Consider the following 14,476-nt stretch of genomic DNA (forward strand, 5'->3'; position numbering starts at 1 on the left):
AGGGGGGAAGTCCCTGCTAATTCTCACCTAAAACAATCCTTCTTCCCTACTGTCTAAAACTTGGCCTGGCTTCCAGTGACACATTTCCCTGACACTTCCAGTTCTTTGTTGTGGAAATTAAAGGCAGGAGGAAGGTTTCACAAGGGTGTCTCTGACACCTGAATCTTTGTAAACCATCCTCTTTGTGTTTCTACTAACAGCAGTTTAAGACCTGGGAGAAACTGTGACCTTTGCTCAGTAAAGTTGATTTTCTCCTTTATTTGAGCTCTGTGCCGTTCTGATTTCTGCTATGACCATGTTTTGGCTGCTTGCTTTCTTTTAGAGCACTTTACAATAATTACAACTGTTGTAATTACATTTATCAAGTCCCTTCAGCAAGGAGGACCCAACCTCCTCTGATTTTAAATAAACACAAACATGGTGGGAAGCAAAACTTGGACAACTCTGACAGCCTGTCCTCAGCCTCACCTTCACACTAGCTTGCCAGTAGTCTCACTCATTCTTGACCCAACTTTGCCATGGAGATGTAGCAAGTGATATCCAAAAGGTGTGCAAAACAGAGAAAAGCCCATCACAGAACTGGCTTTTTCCTCCTCCTTATGTGCTGGGGCTCTAACAGCATGAATCTAGTAACTAGTACGTCTGAATCTGGTACTGACCCTTAGGACAAGAGAGGGTCCTGATGCCTGTTTTAAACAGGGGGCTGCAAGTGCTGGGTTAGTAGCAGTGCTTTATGAAGTCCACAGCCATAATGTGAGATGAGCATCTGCATCTTTTGAGAAACCTTGCTAATTGCAGATGAGAGGAAATGAGAAAAGTCGGTTGGTTTCTGTTAAGCTTGGAGAAGATCGACAGGGGATTTTATCCCTGTTCATAAATATCTGAAGTGCAGCAGTCAAATAGATGAGGTCAGGATCTTTTCATTAGTGTGTAGAACAAGACAAGGCACAAGCTGGAACACAAGAAGTTCCATACTAATACAAGGAATACCTTTTTTACTGACAGAGCACTGGAACAGGCTGCCCAAGAGGTTGTGGAGTCTCCTTCTCTGCAGATATTCAAGCCTGGATGCTTTCCTGTGCAACCTGCTGTAAGGAACCTGCTTTAGCTGAGGGTTGCACTCAATGATCTCTAGAGGTCCCTTCCAACCCCTGTGATTCTGTGGCTCAGGGAAATTGCATGTCACTCTAAGGGCCCCAAATAGCAGAATTATCTGGTAAAGGGAATTAGAAACTTTGTAGGCTGGATAGTGACAAATGAGAATAAGGCCATTTCCCAGAAGGCTAGATTAGTTAGCTCTTTAATTTGCATGTTACCTTAGGGATGAAGAGGAGTCATCCACTTCCTCTTGTGTAAGATGAGACTGCTAAGGGGAAAAATACTGTGAGAGAGTCAGTCAGCGAAGTAAAGGGAGAGCTAATGCAACTTTCACTTCAGAATTGTGTTTCAAATCCGCAGAAAACAGCATGTTGCTTTCCTGGCTCCCTGGACAGAAAGGCACAGTTTTACAATCTCCTTTCATTGTTTCACTGATAAGCAGGCATTGCAGATTTCTGACACTATACAAAATGTCCTTCAGAAATTTCAGTCAGCACCACGGCCTTTCCAGCTGGAACATTAAGCCAGATCCTGGCTGGCTAGCTAAGTTTTCACACCATTACAAAGTGTCATAGCTGTGGCAGGTACTTGCACTAGAAAGGGAAAAGGTAGCTTCCAAATGGGCAGTAGTGCAAACGCAGAGCAAATGTTCAGAGCTTTGGGGCAAACTGACTTGGCATGCACCAGAACAACCTGTTGAGCACAGCTTTGTATTATTGTGTGTGACTCTGCACTTCCATTTTGCAAACACTGACTGCTAGTTGAAGTTTAGTCCTATTCTGCTTATTTTGTAAGACCCCTACTGTGACTCATACTGTGGATTCCCACTGTAAATAGCTACAAAATTAGCAATTCTTCCTTTTTTGGCAGAACTTCCCAAAAATGTTTCTGTGTAGTACACAGCTGGTACTTCCCTGCATCCGAGGAGGGCTCGGGGTTACCCCTTCCAGTGGAAGCCCATCTCCTGGCATGGTATTTCCCCTTCTGCACCACTGGCAACTGCATGTAAATTAGTTTTTGCATTCCTCTGACGAGCAACAGGCTTGCTTGATTCCGGTTAGTCTCAGGACCTGAAAGCAGAGTAGAAATCACTGCAAGAGAGGAGGTGGAGCTCTGACAACAATACCAAAAAAATATTTGAAGATTTTTTTATTTTCTAAAAGAAATGGAAGGAAGGAAGGAAGGAAGGAAGGAAGGAAGGAAGGAAGGAAGGAAGGAAGGAAGGAAGGAAGGAAGGAAGGAAAAGGAAGGAAGGAAGGAAGGAAGGAAGGAAGGAAGGAAGGAAGGAAGGAAGGAAGGAAGGAAGGAAGGAAGGAAGGAAGGAAGGAAGGAAGGAAGGAAGGAAGGAAGGAAGGAAGGAAGGAAGGAAGGAAGGAAGGAAGGGAGAAGGAAGAGAGAAGGAAGGGAGAAGGAAGAGAGAAGGAAGAGAGAAGGAAGAGAGAAGGGAAGGGAAGGGAAGGGAAGGGAAGGGAAGGGAAGGGAAGGGAAGGGAAGGGAAGGGAAGGGAAGGGAAGGGAAGGGAAGGGAAGGGAAGGGAAGGGAAGGGAAGGGAAGGGAAGGGAAGGGAAGGGAAGGGAAGGGAAGGGAAGGGAAGGGAAGGGAAGGGAAGGGAAGGGAAGGGAAGGGAAGGGAAGAAAAGAAAAGAAAAGAAAAGAAAAGAAAAGAAAAGAAAAGAAAAGAAAAGAAAAGAAAAGAAAAGAAAAGAAAAGAAAAGAAAAGAAAAGAAAAGAAAAGAAAAGAAAAGAAAAGAAAAGAAAAGAAAAGAAAAGAAAACCTTTGGAGCTCCCCAGGATATCATGTTTCTGCTTTGTTACCCAAAGGAAATGTGTGTCATTTTTAACACCTATCAAAATGCTTTCTAACAAGGCTCTTTGACAAAGAAGCAATTATCTGACATTGACATGAGTCACTTTGGCTTTATGTGCACATCTTAGAGAGAGAAACCTCAGGGAAAAAAATATTCTTAAATAAGAGCTGGCATGAAGCAGAGTTCCTAAGTGACAGGCCTGGAAAGGCCATGCCTATTTTATACAGAAACGATCGCTATCTTTCAACCCACATAACTGCACTGCATTTTTTCTTTCTTAACACCAAGCAAACAGAACAAAACAGAACAAAAACCCACCTGATTTATTTCCTAACTTGCAAATACTGATAAAGTTTATTATTTCAGCGGGCTAGGATTAGTTTTTATTTGTAGCTAGGTGACCTCTGCTGGTAGATTCTTATCATTACTGTAATAGTTCACACATTCAGGCATAGATACAGTGATATCCCATGGGGTAAGCACTGCGCCGTGTGGACAAGAGGACACAATACATAAGCAGATACAATTCCAGCTCTCAGACTCCCACACTGGAAAGGTGTAAGCGACCATCCAGCCTAGATCTCTCCACTCACAGAAAGCTTTAGAGAGCAGCTTTTAAGAGCCGCATACAAAATGCTACAAGCATTTCAGTTGAGTGTTAGCCAACATTTCAGTTTATTCAACATCTTGGTGGAAATGGCAAGTATTGCTCAGAAGGCCCCAAAATTTCATCCCTGGAGGTACCGGCAAAGGGAAGGGTTTGTCTCTGCTTGCGTTCCTGCGTTCCTTTCTTGTTCTCGTCCCACGTGCCAACACGTGGAGAAAGCTCAGCAGCAATGCAGGCTTTCTTCTGACTCAGCACTCCGCAGACGCTCTGTCCACTACGATACAGCAGCACAGAATAACACCATACCGAAAAAAAAACCACGGGCATTCACCTGAGGTAAAACAATGCGACTCGCAGCTCGCAGCCTCGGTCTTTGTGATACCCAAGGTCACTCCTATTCTTGCAGCACAGTGCGAGGAAATACCACAAATACCGAGAGGGCCTTATCTGTTTATCAGAGGTGGAATTGGCACGCTCTCCGGGGCCGCAGCTCCGCGCAGGAGCTCGAATTCATCCCAGCAGCTCCCCAGAGCCTGGGTTTGGAGCCCGCACGGTGCTCGGCGTGCTCCACACGCGTGTGCGTTCACCGTGACATTGCACCGACGAGGCAGCGGGTGCGAAGGTGTTGAAAAAGCCGCGTTCAGGCGGAGTGCACCAAGAATTCGCCCCTTTCTGACCTCGCTGTTAGGCGCCCACACCTCAGACAGCTTTATATCACCGCTGTGCCACCGCGGGCCCGACGTGCATCCCGCGGGCACTTCCGCGCTGTGGCCCCGCTGCCGGCACTGCTGGGGCGGAGCGGCTGCCGCCCGCAGGTGCGAGGTGCGAGGTGCGGGACGGCCGTTCTCCCTCAGCCGCTGCCCAGCCCGGTGCCCCCCTCATCCCTCCCCACCCCCCCGCCGCCCGCCGCCGGCGCTCTGAAGTTCGCAGGCGATTTCCTCCCCGGGCCGGCCTTATCTCGGGCCGCACGTTGCCGCGCGGTGACTAATAGCGGCACAACATTGTCTCGGGATAAAATAGCGCCGGGGCTGTTTACCCGCTCCATGGGGGTTCGCTATAAAAGGGAGCCGGGGACCGCCGCGCCAGCCAGACGCGCCGTGCCGCCCCGAGCCGCCGCCTGCCCCCGCGCCCCGCCGCCAGCGGGAGCCAGCGCCCAGCCGGCCACAGGAGAAGCCCCGTCCCTCCTCCTCCCAGCTCTTCGGCTCTCTCTTAAGCCCGTCTCGCCTCCTTCTCCCGCCGCCCGCTATGGATTGCAGCCGTCTGCTCCTCCCGCTGCTCGTCGCGCTGTGCCCGGCGCTGCTGCCGGCAGGTAGGTGCCTTAACCTCGCACGGGGGAGCCGGGTGCTGAGCCTGGTGCTGAGCCGGGTGCTGAGCCGCTACCGCTCCCTCCGCAGCCCCCGGAGCCGAAGTGAGCGCCGCGTCGCCGCCGCCGTCGCCCCCCGCCGCCGCTTCGCATCGCCGCGCCCGGCGCTGCTCCTGTTCGTCGCTGCTGGACGAGGAGTGCGTGTACTTCTGCCACCTGGACATCATCTGGATCAACACCCCCGAGTGAGTGCCCCGCTGGGCTGGGGGAAAGGGGGGTGGAGGTGGTGGTGGGATAGGGGTTTGGGAACGCAACTGAAAGGGGAAAACAAAAAGGGAAATTTCTGTGCGCGGGCTCTCCTGTTTCTTCACCCCACCTGCTGCTTTCCGGCTGAGTTCAGCAGCGAGCCGGTTCCCTAGGAGAACACAGAAGGGATCTGAGCACCCAGGATGAGTGAAGCTCTCCTCGTTTCCCTAATGCACCTGCGCTCCCCAGAGCTCTGGGTGCTGCTCTGTAGAAGGTGCAGGATGCTTCTCACAGCCTACGGAGTGGTTTTGCCAGCTTGCCTTTGCATGAGCATTTTGTCAGGCTGGAGGCTTGCTTGCACACGAGGTGACCCCTCACCAGCTCCTGCAGCGCCTTGCTGTAGAGCAGTGCACTCACAGCGTTCTGAGCTTTGTCCTCTTCTGTCATCTCCAGGCTGGATGTGGCTCTGGGCAGCCTGGTCTCGTGGTTGGCAACCCTGTACATAGCAGGGGAGTTGAAACTAGATGATCATTGTGGTCTTTTTCAACCCAGGCCATTCTAGGATTCTATGATCTCTTCCCCAAAAAACTGGGGAGCCAGAGCCTCTGTAACGTTGACTTTGAAGATCTGCACTACCACTCTGAGCAGAGAGGATCAGTGTTTTTATTGCTTCTTTCAGCATTGGCAGTTACCAAAGTTCAAAGAGATGAAGCTTTATCACACAGGGAGGGATAGCAGCCTTATGAAATCGCAATTAGAAGGTCATTAGCTGTGCTGGTAGCCACTCTAATTACTATGTTGCAGGATCATCAGAAGTATTCGCATGGAAATTATGACCAACAAGGCATTCCCAATTCCACAACCTTTACTCACGCAATCAATCCCATTGATAAGACTGCCCAATATACCCTGCTATTCCAAACCCATCAAATTATTGGGGTGACTTTCATGTTGTCTCTTTGATCATAGGAAGACTGTTCCCTATGGTCTTGGAGGCCCTTCTCGGTCCAGAAGATCGCTGAAGGACATAATGCCTGAGATGCTTGCTGGAGCCAGCAACAGATGCCGATGTGCCAGCCAGAGAGACAAGAAATGTCTGAACTTCTGCCAGATGGGAAAAGATCTCTGGTGCGTCTATTGTTGCTACTCTTTAAAAGGCACCGTGTGTGAATAGGGCTGGATTGTGGTAGACTTACTCATTTTGGCACTTGCTGAGTGAATAATCTCCTCAGAGCCTTGCCTCCTACCTTGGCGCTCATGCTGCTATGATACACTCCATGGTTTGGCCCAGAAAGATTGCTTACTGCATGCCTTGAGGAGTGGTTGGTGAGACACCTCACCTTGTGGATTGCAGACTTGTTTTTTGTTTTAACAGCAGCACCTTCTCCCTTTTAACAGGGCTCAGTCCACAGCAGAGAAAACCTCACGTCACCGCAACAGAGCTGGTGGTTGTGTTGGATCTAAATGCATGAACCAACAGTTTGTTGACAGCAGGAAAATGAAGAGGTGAGTTTTTTCTCATCCTGCTGTAGTTCCCCAGGGTAGCACTATAGGGTGCATAGTTCTCCCCTATTTGGGTCAACACTGGCTTAGCTGTTGATTGCAAATGGAGAGTTTTCTGGAAATCAATGAGGATCTTTTCAGAGCTTTGTTCATGTGTTGGAGCCTTTGCTTGAAAAGACAAGAGTACCAAGCTCTGCTTGGTGTTATCCATCTGCTTAGAGGGAGCAAATTCATATGTAAGACAACTATAAAACAATTAAATTATGAAAGAAATAATAGAACTTGGTATTCTAGTATGTTTGGCTGTTATCTCAATTACTTAAAAATATGTCCCAACTGTTCTATTATGAAATGGACTCCGGTTGCTTTTCTTAGATACTTTCCTACATTCTACTGGGTAAAGAAATTCTATCAGGATGTTCAACAGGACAAGGAGAAATGGTGATAGGACAAGGGGGAATGATTTCAAACTAAAAGATGGGAGATTTAAGTTGGGTAGAAGGGAAAAGATTTTCACACTAAGACTGGTGAGGCATGGGAGCAGGTTATCCAGAGAGGGGACGGATGCCCCATCTCTGGCGACATTCAACGTCAAAATGGACAGGACTCTGAGCAATCTGATGTAGCTGAAGGTGTCCCTTCATTGCAGGGGAGTTAGACAAGATGGCTTCTAAGGGTCCCTTCCAACTCAAAACATTCTGTGATTCATTATCTCTCTTGTTGTGACTGATGTGGCTGGCTTCCTAGAATGCAGGAGGCAGTTTCTACCTGTTGTGCCATTTACATTGTCTGATTAAATGTATGCAGCGGGAGTACAGGATTCTAGCAATGGAAAATGCCAGCCAAAAGGTTGAGGAAAGGGAAGATGAAAATTAAATGAACATTTGAACCTAACTTAATATCTGAAATGAAGAGTGTATTTCAGAACTGCCCTCCGAGATCCATGCATTAAAAAGTTGAGTGGTGGTAGGTGGCAGTATCACTACACAGTGCAGTTCAGAGATGCACGTATGTATCAGCTTTGGTACTTTTATGAACCCCATAGAGGTTGGAAGTCAGTTTTGGAGCTGAGCATTGGTACAGCTATGTCACCTTTGGTATTTAATCTTCAGCCCCAAGCCTGTGGGAAAGCACAGTGTGTGCAAAAGCTCTTCCATTTAAACGTAGACTCTCAAGTGCTAGTTTGGAAAGGAAAGCAGGGTTTATGCTAGCAGGCAGCCTGATGATTTTCAGTGGTACTTGGGCCCTAGAGGTCTTAAATCATTTCTGAAAACAGTGCTTACGTCTTCAAAAATGCATGCATTCACTGGGACTGGGTCAGTTTTACCTAAAAGAAATAAAACAGCTGAAAAGAGTAACATGGAAGACCTCTTGGTTGAATATGTGCTATTTAAGGGCATTTAAATTCAGATGAATGTTTTAATTTCTTCTAACGTTTGAATTGAAAATCTGAATGACATATTATTTAAATTGGTTTAAGTTGGCATAATCATGACAGATGTGTAGCAATCATTGGTTTCTGAGGGTCCTATGGCAAAAATTGAGACTGAGGTTTATTTCATCAGACTGCTGAATGTGTGCACACTGAATATGCATCTTCATTACTGTAACAGTAAGAATATATTTCTTATTTTTTCAGGCTGGAGGCTATTGGTAACAGTATCAAAGCTTCCTTCAGTATTGCAAAGCTGAAGGCTGAGCTCCAAAAAGGACGGAAGCTGAAACATAACAGGGCAAGCAAAAGGCAAAGCATCTGGAAGAGCCTGAAAATGTCCTAGTGGGAGGATCATCCTGTCTTTCTTCTTTACATCTGCTGTCAAAGCATCACCAAAATTCTTTGACTTTTAACATTCCACAATGGCAAAGGGCCTATCTGTTCAACTGTTTGTGCAGCAGGACGAAACACTGAGGAGGACCCATATTTGGAGCTATAAAAGCAAAGGATTTCATCCTATTGGAATTCAGATGAATGGGGAGAAGGGAAATCCAGAGTAATACACCTTAAAAGTCGTAATTGTGAAGAAACATTTGAATATTGCTACTGGAATGTTACCCATGAACTGGGCAGCTTTCAGGGTCTACATAAGCATTTTGCAAGGAAGACCTGACTGATGTACTTAGGAAGGACAGCAAGCAAGATCTGAATGGACAAATGTCAAAGTAAAAACTCTTACTTCTTGATTAAAATGCAAAAATGAAAGCCACAGCGCTACTCTTGTCAGGACTTACTGCATATATACATGTCTACCTCGCATACTGTTTGTTGCACTCCTGCTAGAGTATTTTTATACCTTGTTGTTGCCTTAACTAATCAGCTGCAACCCTTTGCCTTTTTTCAGAAGTCTAGTTTACTTGTACAACCAGAGTTATCTGAATGTGGGTTAGATGCTGTGCTTGTTCACATAGCCAAAGTCCTTTGCCTTTGGATACCAAAGGATCATTCAACAGAAAATAAATGTTGGAAGGCGCTGCTAGGTTTCCCATAACAAGGATATCTGGCTAACAAGTTCTAATAATAGAGATTGTTGTGTCTTACACACCACCAAAACAGCACTGGAGTGAAGCTGTACCAGATAGTGTTGTGAGATTCATTCGGTGCCTTGTTTGGTAGAAACACGTAGAGACAAAGGGTTGTTTTAAATTATGTCAAAAGGCTAATATTGGGTGAATGTTCATAGCAGTGAATTTGTTCACGTTGTTGAATTTGCTGACAGGTTTGGTTTAATTTTATGTGCCTTTTTTTAAATGTATTTATATTTACACAAGTACTTCATTATATTTACCATGTTGAATACACATTGAAGCAGGCCATATTGGTCTATGCGTGTTTTATGTATTTCTGTATGAAATTGGGAAATGCTTTATGCCTATCGAGGTAAATGTCTTCAGAAATAAATATTTTTAATTACTGTATTGGCTTGTTTTCAGTGTGCCCTGCTTTCTCTGTGCGCTGACATATGAAGCTGACCTGGGTGAACTCTGTGCTCATGACTGCCTTTCTATCAGAGTAGCAAAATCCCAGCATGGGCAGTTTATGCCAGGCCTATGCTAGGTGTGAGACAACAGACAGCACTTGCTCTAGCTAAAATCTTCCACACAAAAACTTGCTGATGAATTTGAGTTGGCCAGATGAGTTTAGACTGCTCTTTAATGTCACTAATGTCATTTTTCATCCAATGCTGAGTATACTGTACCATTAAAATGTTGCCAGTAAAGGTTGGACGTTAATGAGCTAGAGGAGAAAAATGCACGCAGTGGATGCTTTGTGGCCTATATTGGCCTTAATAGGGTTATATTATCTATTACTATGCCATCCCTGAAGTCTCAACCCATGCTACCAAAGCTAAAGATGGAGATCTCAATGGGTCCTGGCCCCAAATTAGGAAAGTGCTAGAGCAGACATTGAACGTTGCATATCTCTAGACGATTTGGGCTAATGTAGTTATAGCTGGAAAGATGCTTAAAGCAAATCAATGGATGTAATGATCTCTGATTCTGTAGTGGGAGAGAAAAAAAGAACCCCACTCAAAAAAAATATATATATATCAATAGTTCAAGTTTTTTAGATAAAATTTTATTTTTGAAGAAAACTTTTATGAGCAGATAAAATACAAGGCATGAGACAAAACCTGGCTACGTTGGCTGTTAAAAAAATGCTAGTACTGTTCTAGAATTCTTTGTTGATACTCGTTTGCTTGCAGCTCACTCCATATCCCAACACCAGAAGTCTATGTGCAGCCTCTGCTCTGTTTTCTTCATGCTATTCTGCTACTTTTTGTGTGATGATAAAAGCCGAGAGGTGGCAGTGTCGGCAGCCTGGCTCTGTGTTAAGTGCTGCTAGCTGTAGTTTGTGTTAACAAGCTGGACCAAAAAACAGAATTCAACAGTCTGTCTCAGAGAATAAGCAAAAGGCAGCATCAGGCTCTTTATCTGAAGGCTGGCTCATGTACAAATACCACGGTTCCTCCCAAAGGTTTGCTCCTTCTCAAAGTGAGTCCTATGGCAGAAAGAGCTTCAGCCCCCCCTGCCCCCCCCAAAAAAGAGGCATGGTATGTGCTGGGATTTCTGGCACTGAAGATGTGGCAGGGTAAAAGTACATTCTTATTTATAATAAATGATCTGAGTGAAAAAATATTCTACCTGAAGCCAATGGAAACATTGCTCTGATTGTGGAGGCAAGGCTGCAGAATTAGGGCTTTCATTCTTTTATCTAGAACTCATCTCAATTTTTCTCTCACGAAGTAAACCTTTCTTGGGTATGAACAGTTTGCAAGTAAATGAGAGTTTTCTCTTGTATGAGATGAGATCTCAAAAGGACAAGCAGGAGCACACAGAGAAGACTGTTTTCCACATGGCCCTACCGGAATGGTCCCAAACTACACCTGAAATCACAGCTCAGATTAACATCAAGGAATGGCCCAGTTCCTAAGCTGTTACCAAGTTGTATCTCTCTCCTCTCATTTTTCATGGATTCATCATGATCATTGCTGAAATTGCAAAAACCTTCTTTGGAAAAGGCTATTTCTCCCTAATTTATGCTTGCTGTACTGATTCAATGCTATGTGCTATGTGCGTTTCTTACTTGCTCCATCTGTTTATTTTCATTTTCTCTGAAGAAAAGTTGTTTTGACTGCATACCAAAGCAAGGTATACAATAAAACAAAGCTTTGACATGTGAGTCAGGCTTGAAGTCAGGAAAATAATACAATGCCACTGAAATTCCTTCCATCTTATCTACATAATTCTGACCTAATTTTTCCAGAAATGGCAACTCTAATCTGTACCATGTTATCATGAACTGCCCTAAAATAATTCACACAGGATGTCCTAATGTTGCCTATAGAAGTTACCAAATACCAGCCTTTTTGTTCATGTTTCCTTACATTAGGATAAATTTAGCCACTACAACACATTTCTATATTTACAAACAGAATGAGCTGGTTAGACCACTGTTTGAACGCAATCTGATGTTTATTTTCTTAGCACTCAGTTATTTGCCTCTGTGTATATAAAACCGTATCAATTTCAGCTTCATCTGCATTGTGGTGCTATTATTAGGTTCCTTGGGTAGAAATCCAGCTCCCTTTCTTGACCAGTATCTTTGTTTAATTTACTGTTCTTCCTTTGTGACCCAGGAAACGAAAGGACAGAGTTTTTGATTTATTAGATGCGAATTCTTGGAAGCTGTGACGGTGAGCGTAAGTATGCAAAGAGACAGAATGCCACAGATCAAGTAGAAAGATACTGGCAGGATCATTTTTCCCAGAGTAAACATCATGCAAAGGAGATTTTGGAAACACAGCCAGAATCAGTGGTCAGGTTTTTCTGCGCTTTATATCTCTGATAAAATCTGAACTAGGGGAGCCAATTTTTCTATTTCTCAATATGGTTAAACTATCGGCTGCTACGCCTCTGCGGCGTGCCTGGGACAAGCTCCTGTATTCTGATCAGGTCAAGGAGACCTGATTCTGTCTGAAGTCCACCGGGTCACTCGGTCAGCCAACAGTTCTCTCAGTATGGAGGCATCATTTGTTTCAGTGAAAACAAGAGCAGAGCTTGACCCAGAAAGGCTTTTTTCTCTCTGATATCACCATGAAGAGAGCAAACGGACACTGATTTGCTGATGCTAGCACAAGTCTTCAGTGGCTTTCATTGCTGCTGTTCTGCCTTTTAATTTTTTCTTGCATTTTTTCTGTCCCACAAGCATTTGCTAGCAACAAATTTGATAAATATCTCTTTGGGGCAGTTTGACTTTAGCTCAAGAAAGCTGCTCGTAGGAGAAGAAGAGCCCTATGGAACCTGTGGTTTCATCAACCTCTCCAGCTATTCTGGGGGCTGCAGAAATGATTTGAGCTCAGCAACTGTACTTCAAGCTCACATTGTTGTGTTTTTTCCCCCAAGGAAATAATAATAATAATAATAATAACAAAAAATTAAACCACTAACACTAACTTTTTTTTTTCCCCAGCTAATGGAAATAAATGTTATGTACCAATCATCAGAAACAAAACTGGTCTCTACTCTTTTGAGAAGAAAGAAGCACTGTCATGTAGACTGGACTTAGATTTACCTATGCTTTCTCCATCTCTTTTCGCAGGTGTGATTTAATCAAGCACTTGGTCCATCATGAAAAATGAGTCAATGACTTTAGGACACACCTGTTCAAAGGCAGACACATGCATTAAATGTTCTGATGAACCAGAACTACTCTCCTAGTCATCTTCTCATTCAGTCCTGTTGTTTCAAGAGATTTGTTCTTCTTCTACTTCTTGTTCTCATCCTCTCTTATTTCTAACAAAGACATAAAGCAGTGATAGTCACAAACTAGACAGCAAACTAAAATGGACAGAAAAATTGGGCAAATGGTGCTCACAGTACTCTTTGCAGAAACAGACCTTTACTTTGTCTACTTGTATGCAGAAAAGTTCTTAAGTAACTGTGACCTATGACAAGTGATTTAACGCATAACTAGACTGCAAAGAGGTGTAGGCTACTTTGCAAGTTCTAAGCTTCCTCCTGGAGGAAGTAGGGATTTCTGTACTTTGTCACGTCCTGAACTTGCTCACCCACTTTGGTGAGTATCCCTGGAGCAGCGTAAATGAGCATAAAACAGGATCTATAATGTCATCCCCTGGAAATATAAACCATCCTTCCCACCTGGCCACAGGTTCCCCCTGGGTAATGCCAACTGAGCTGCTTTGCAATGGCAGCTCCACCACTGATACGTATGGTCTCCAAATCCTTCCACTGTTTTTATAGCAACATTTTCTGAGAAAGCATCTCAGCTGGAGAAGTTGTCCGCTGGTTACAGTTTCCCTACAGATGGACCAACATGATGTCACCTGGGTTAGCTTGGAGGAGCTCCACTGGCTTCACCAGACTAGGGAAACAGTCACATAGATACAGACATGAACATGAAATCTACAAATACTTCTACAGAAACTCCTTTGTCCATATTTCTTCCACATGCTCAAAAGAAGAACTGGTTTCATCATTTTTCCAAAAACTATACTCCTGTGTCTTTCTAGAGTCTGATGGCATTTGTTGAGGACTTGGCCCGTGGATTTCCTTCTAGGCCTCTGCTAATCATTAAGTCTTTCTCAGTATGCATGCAGCAGGACACTTTGCAGCTTTGTGCTTTCCAGTGGTTTGAAAACAATGTGCATTAAAGCTGTTAATTTAATTGTACTTGGCCCTAAGTCTGCTTCATTATAAACAAGAGAACATCTTTCATTTGGATGGAAGGTGAGGTGTCTGCAAGAGCTGTCTTTGCCCCGAATTGGCAGTGGATTATGGATTGTTGATTTCAGCATTGACCCTTTAGGCAAGTCACAAAGTTGGCTGGGTATCACTGTGCAGTAAAACTGTACTCTTTGAACTAACGACTTTGCTGAGCCATTATTTTGCTCCACAAACATTTCTGAAAATGTCTATACATGCACAGAGGTCAACTTTCTAAGCCAACTACAACCTTTCCTTCTTCACTATTTATTTTTCTTCTTTCAAGCATTTCTTTGCTGCTTTTGTGGCCAAGTGCAGCTTTTGTAAGCTGTTTCTGGACGAAGCTCTGATCATGGTTGTTTGTTCTACCTGTGATCCATGAATGTCTGAAGAACCATGAAATGTGATTAAGGGATGCAAATTCATACATGCTTTGCAACAACCTGCATATGTGAAATTCTTGGAACAGTTTGCACTTCCACTGGGAATTTTTTAGTGGTCCGCATTAAATATAAAGTAAATCTTTGTGTGATACATGGAAAGTATGTTTGAAAAAAGGTTGCAAAAACAAGATGTCAGCATGGACAAGAACAGAATTGAGTCCAGACTCATAGCAAGTAAGAAAAATATTCTGATTAAAAAACCTGTTTGTATAACTGCATTAGCAGGTATTGCAAAGTGTGCTTGTAGC

General features: G+C 44.3%; 1 protein-coding gene across 1 annotated transcript; it reads left to right on the forward strand.

The window, feature by feature from the left end:
- The first annotated feature begins 4,436 nt into the window (after nt 1-4,436).
- EDN1 (endothelin 1) lies at nt 4,437-9,477 on the forward strand. The gene is made up of 5 exons (XM_048939962.1): nt 4,437-4,821; nt 4,907-5,060; nt 6,031-6,189; nt 6,460-6,567; nt 8,204-9,477. Exons 1-5 carry the CDS (start codon nt 4,758-4,760, stop codon nt 8,340-8,342), a joined length of 624 nt encoding a protein of 207 aa, XP_048795919.1. The 5' UTR covers nt 4,437-4,757; the 3' UTR covers nt 8,343-9,477.
- The last annotated feature ends 4,999 nt before the right edge of the window (nt 9,478-14,476 follow it).

This window comes from Lagopus muta, chromosome 3, assembly GCF_023343835.1.
Source record: "Lagopus muta isolate bLagMut1 chromosome 3, bLagMut1 primary, whole genome shotgun sequence".
Taxonomy (NCBI): domain Eukaryota; kingdom Metazoa; phylum Chordata; class Aves; order Galliformes; family Phasianidae; genus Lagopus; species Lagopus muta.

Bases quoted from the DNA above. Each gene is read 5' to 3' on its own strand.
- EDN1 (XM_048939962.1), top strand. From the start codon at position 4,758: ATGGATTGCAGCCGTCTGCTCCTCCCGCTGCTCGTCGCGCTGTGCCCG. The intron at 4,822-4,906 runs GTAGGTGCCTTA...CTCCCTCCGCAG, and splicing joins CCCGGCGCTGCTGCCGGCAG to CCCCCGGAGCCGAAGTGAGC. The intron at 6,568-8,203 runs GTGAGTTTTTTC...TTATTTTTTCAG, and splicing joins GACAGCAGGAAAATGAAGAG to GCTGGAGGCTATTGGTAACA.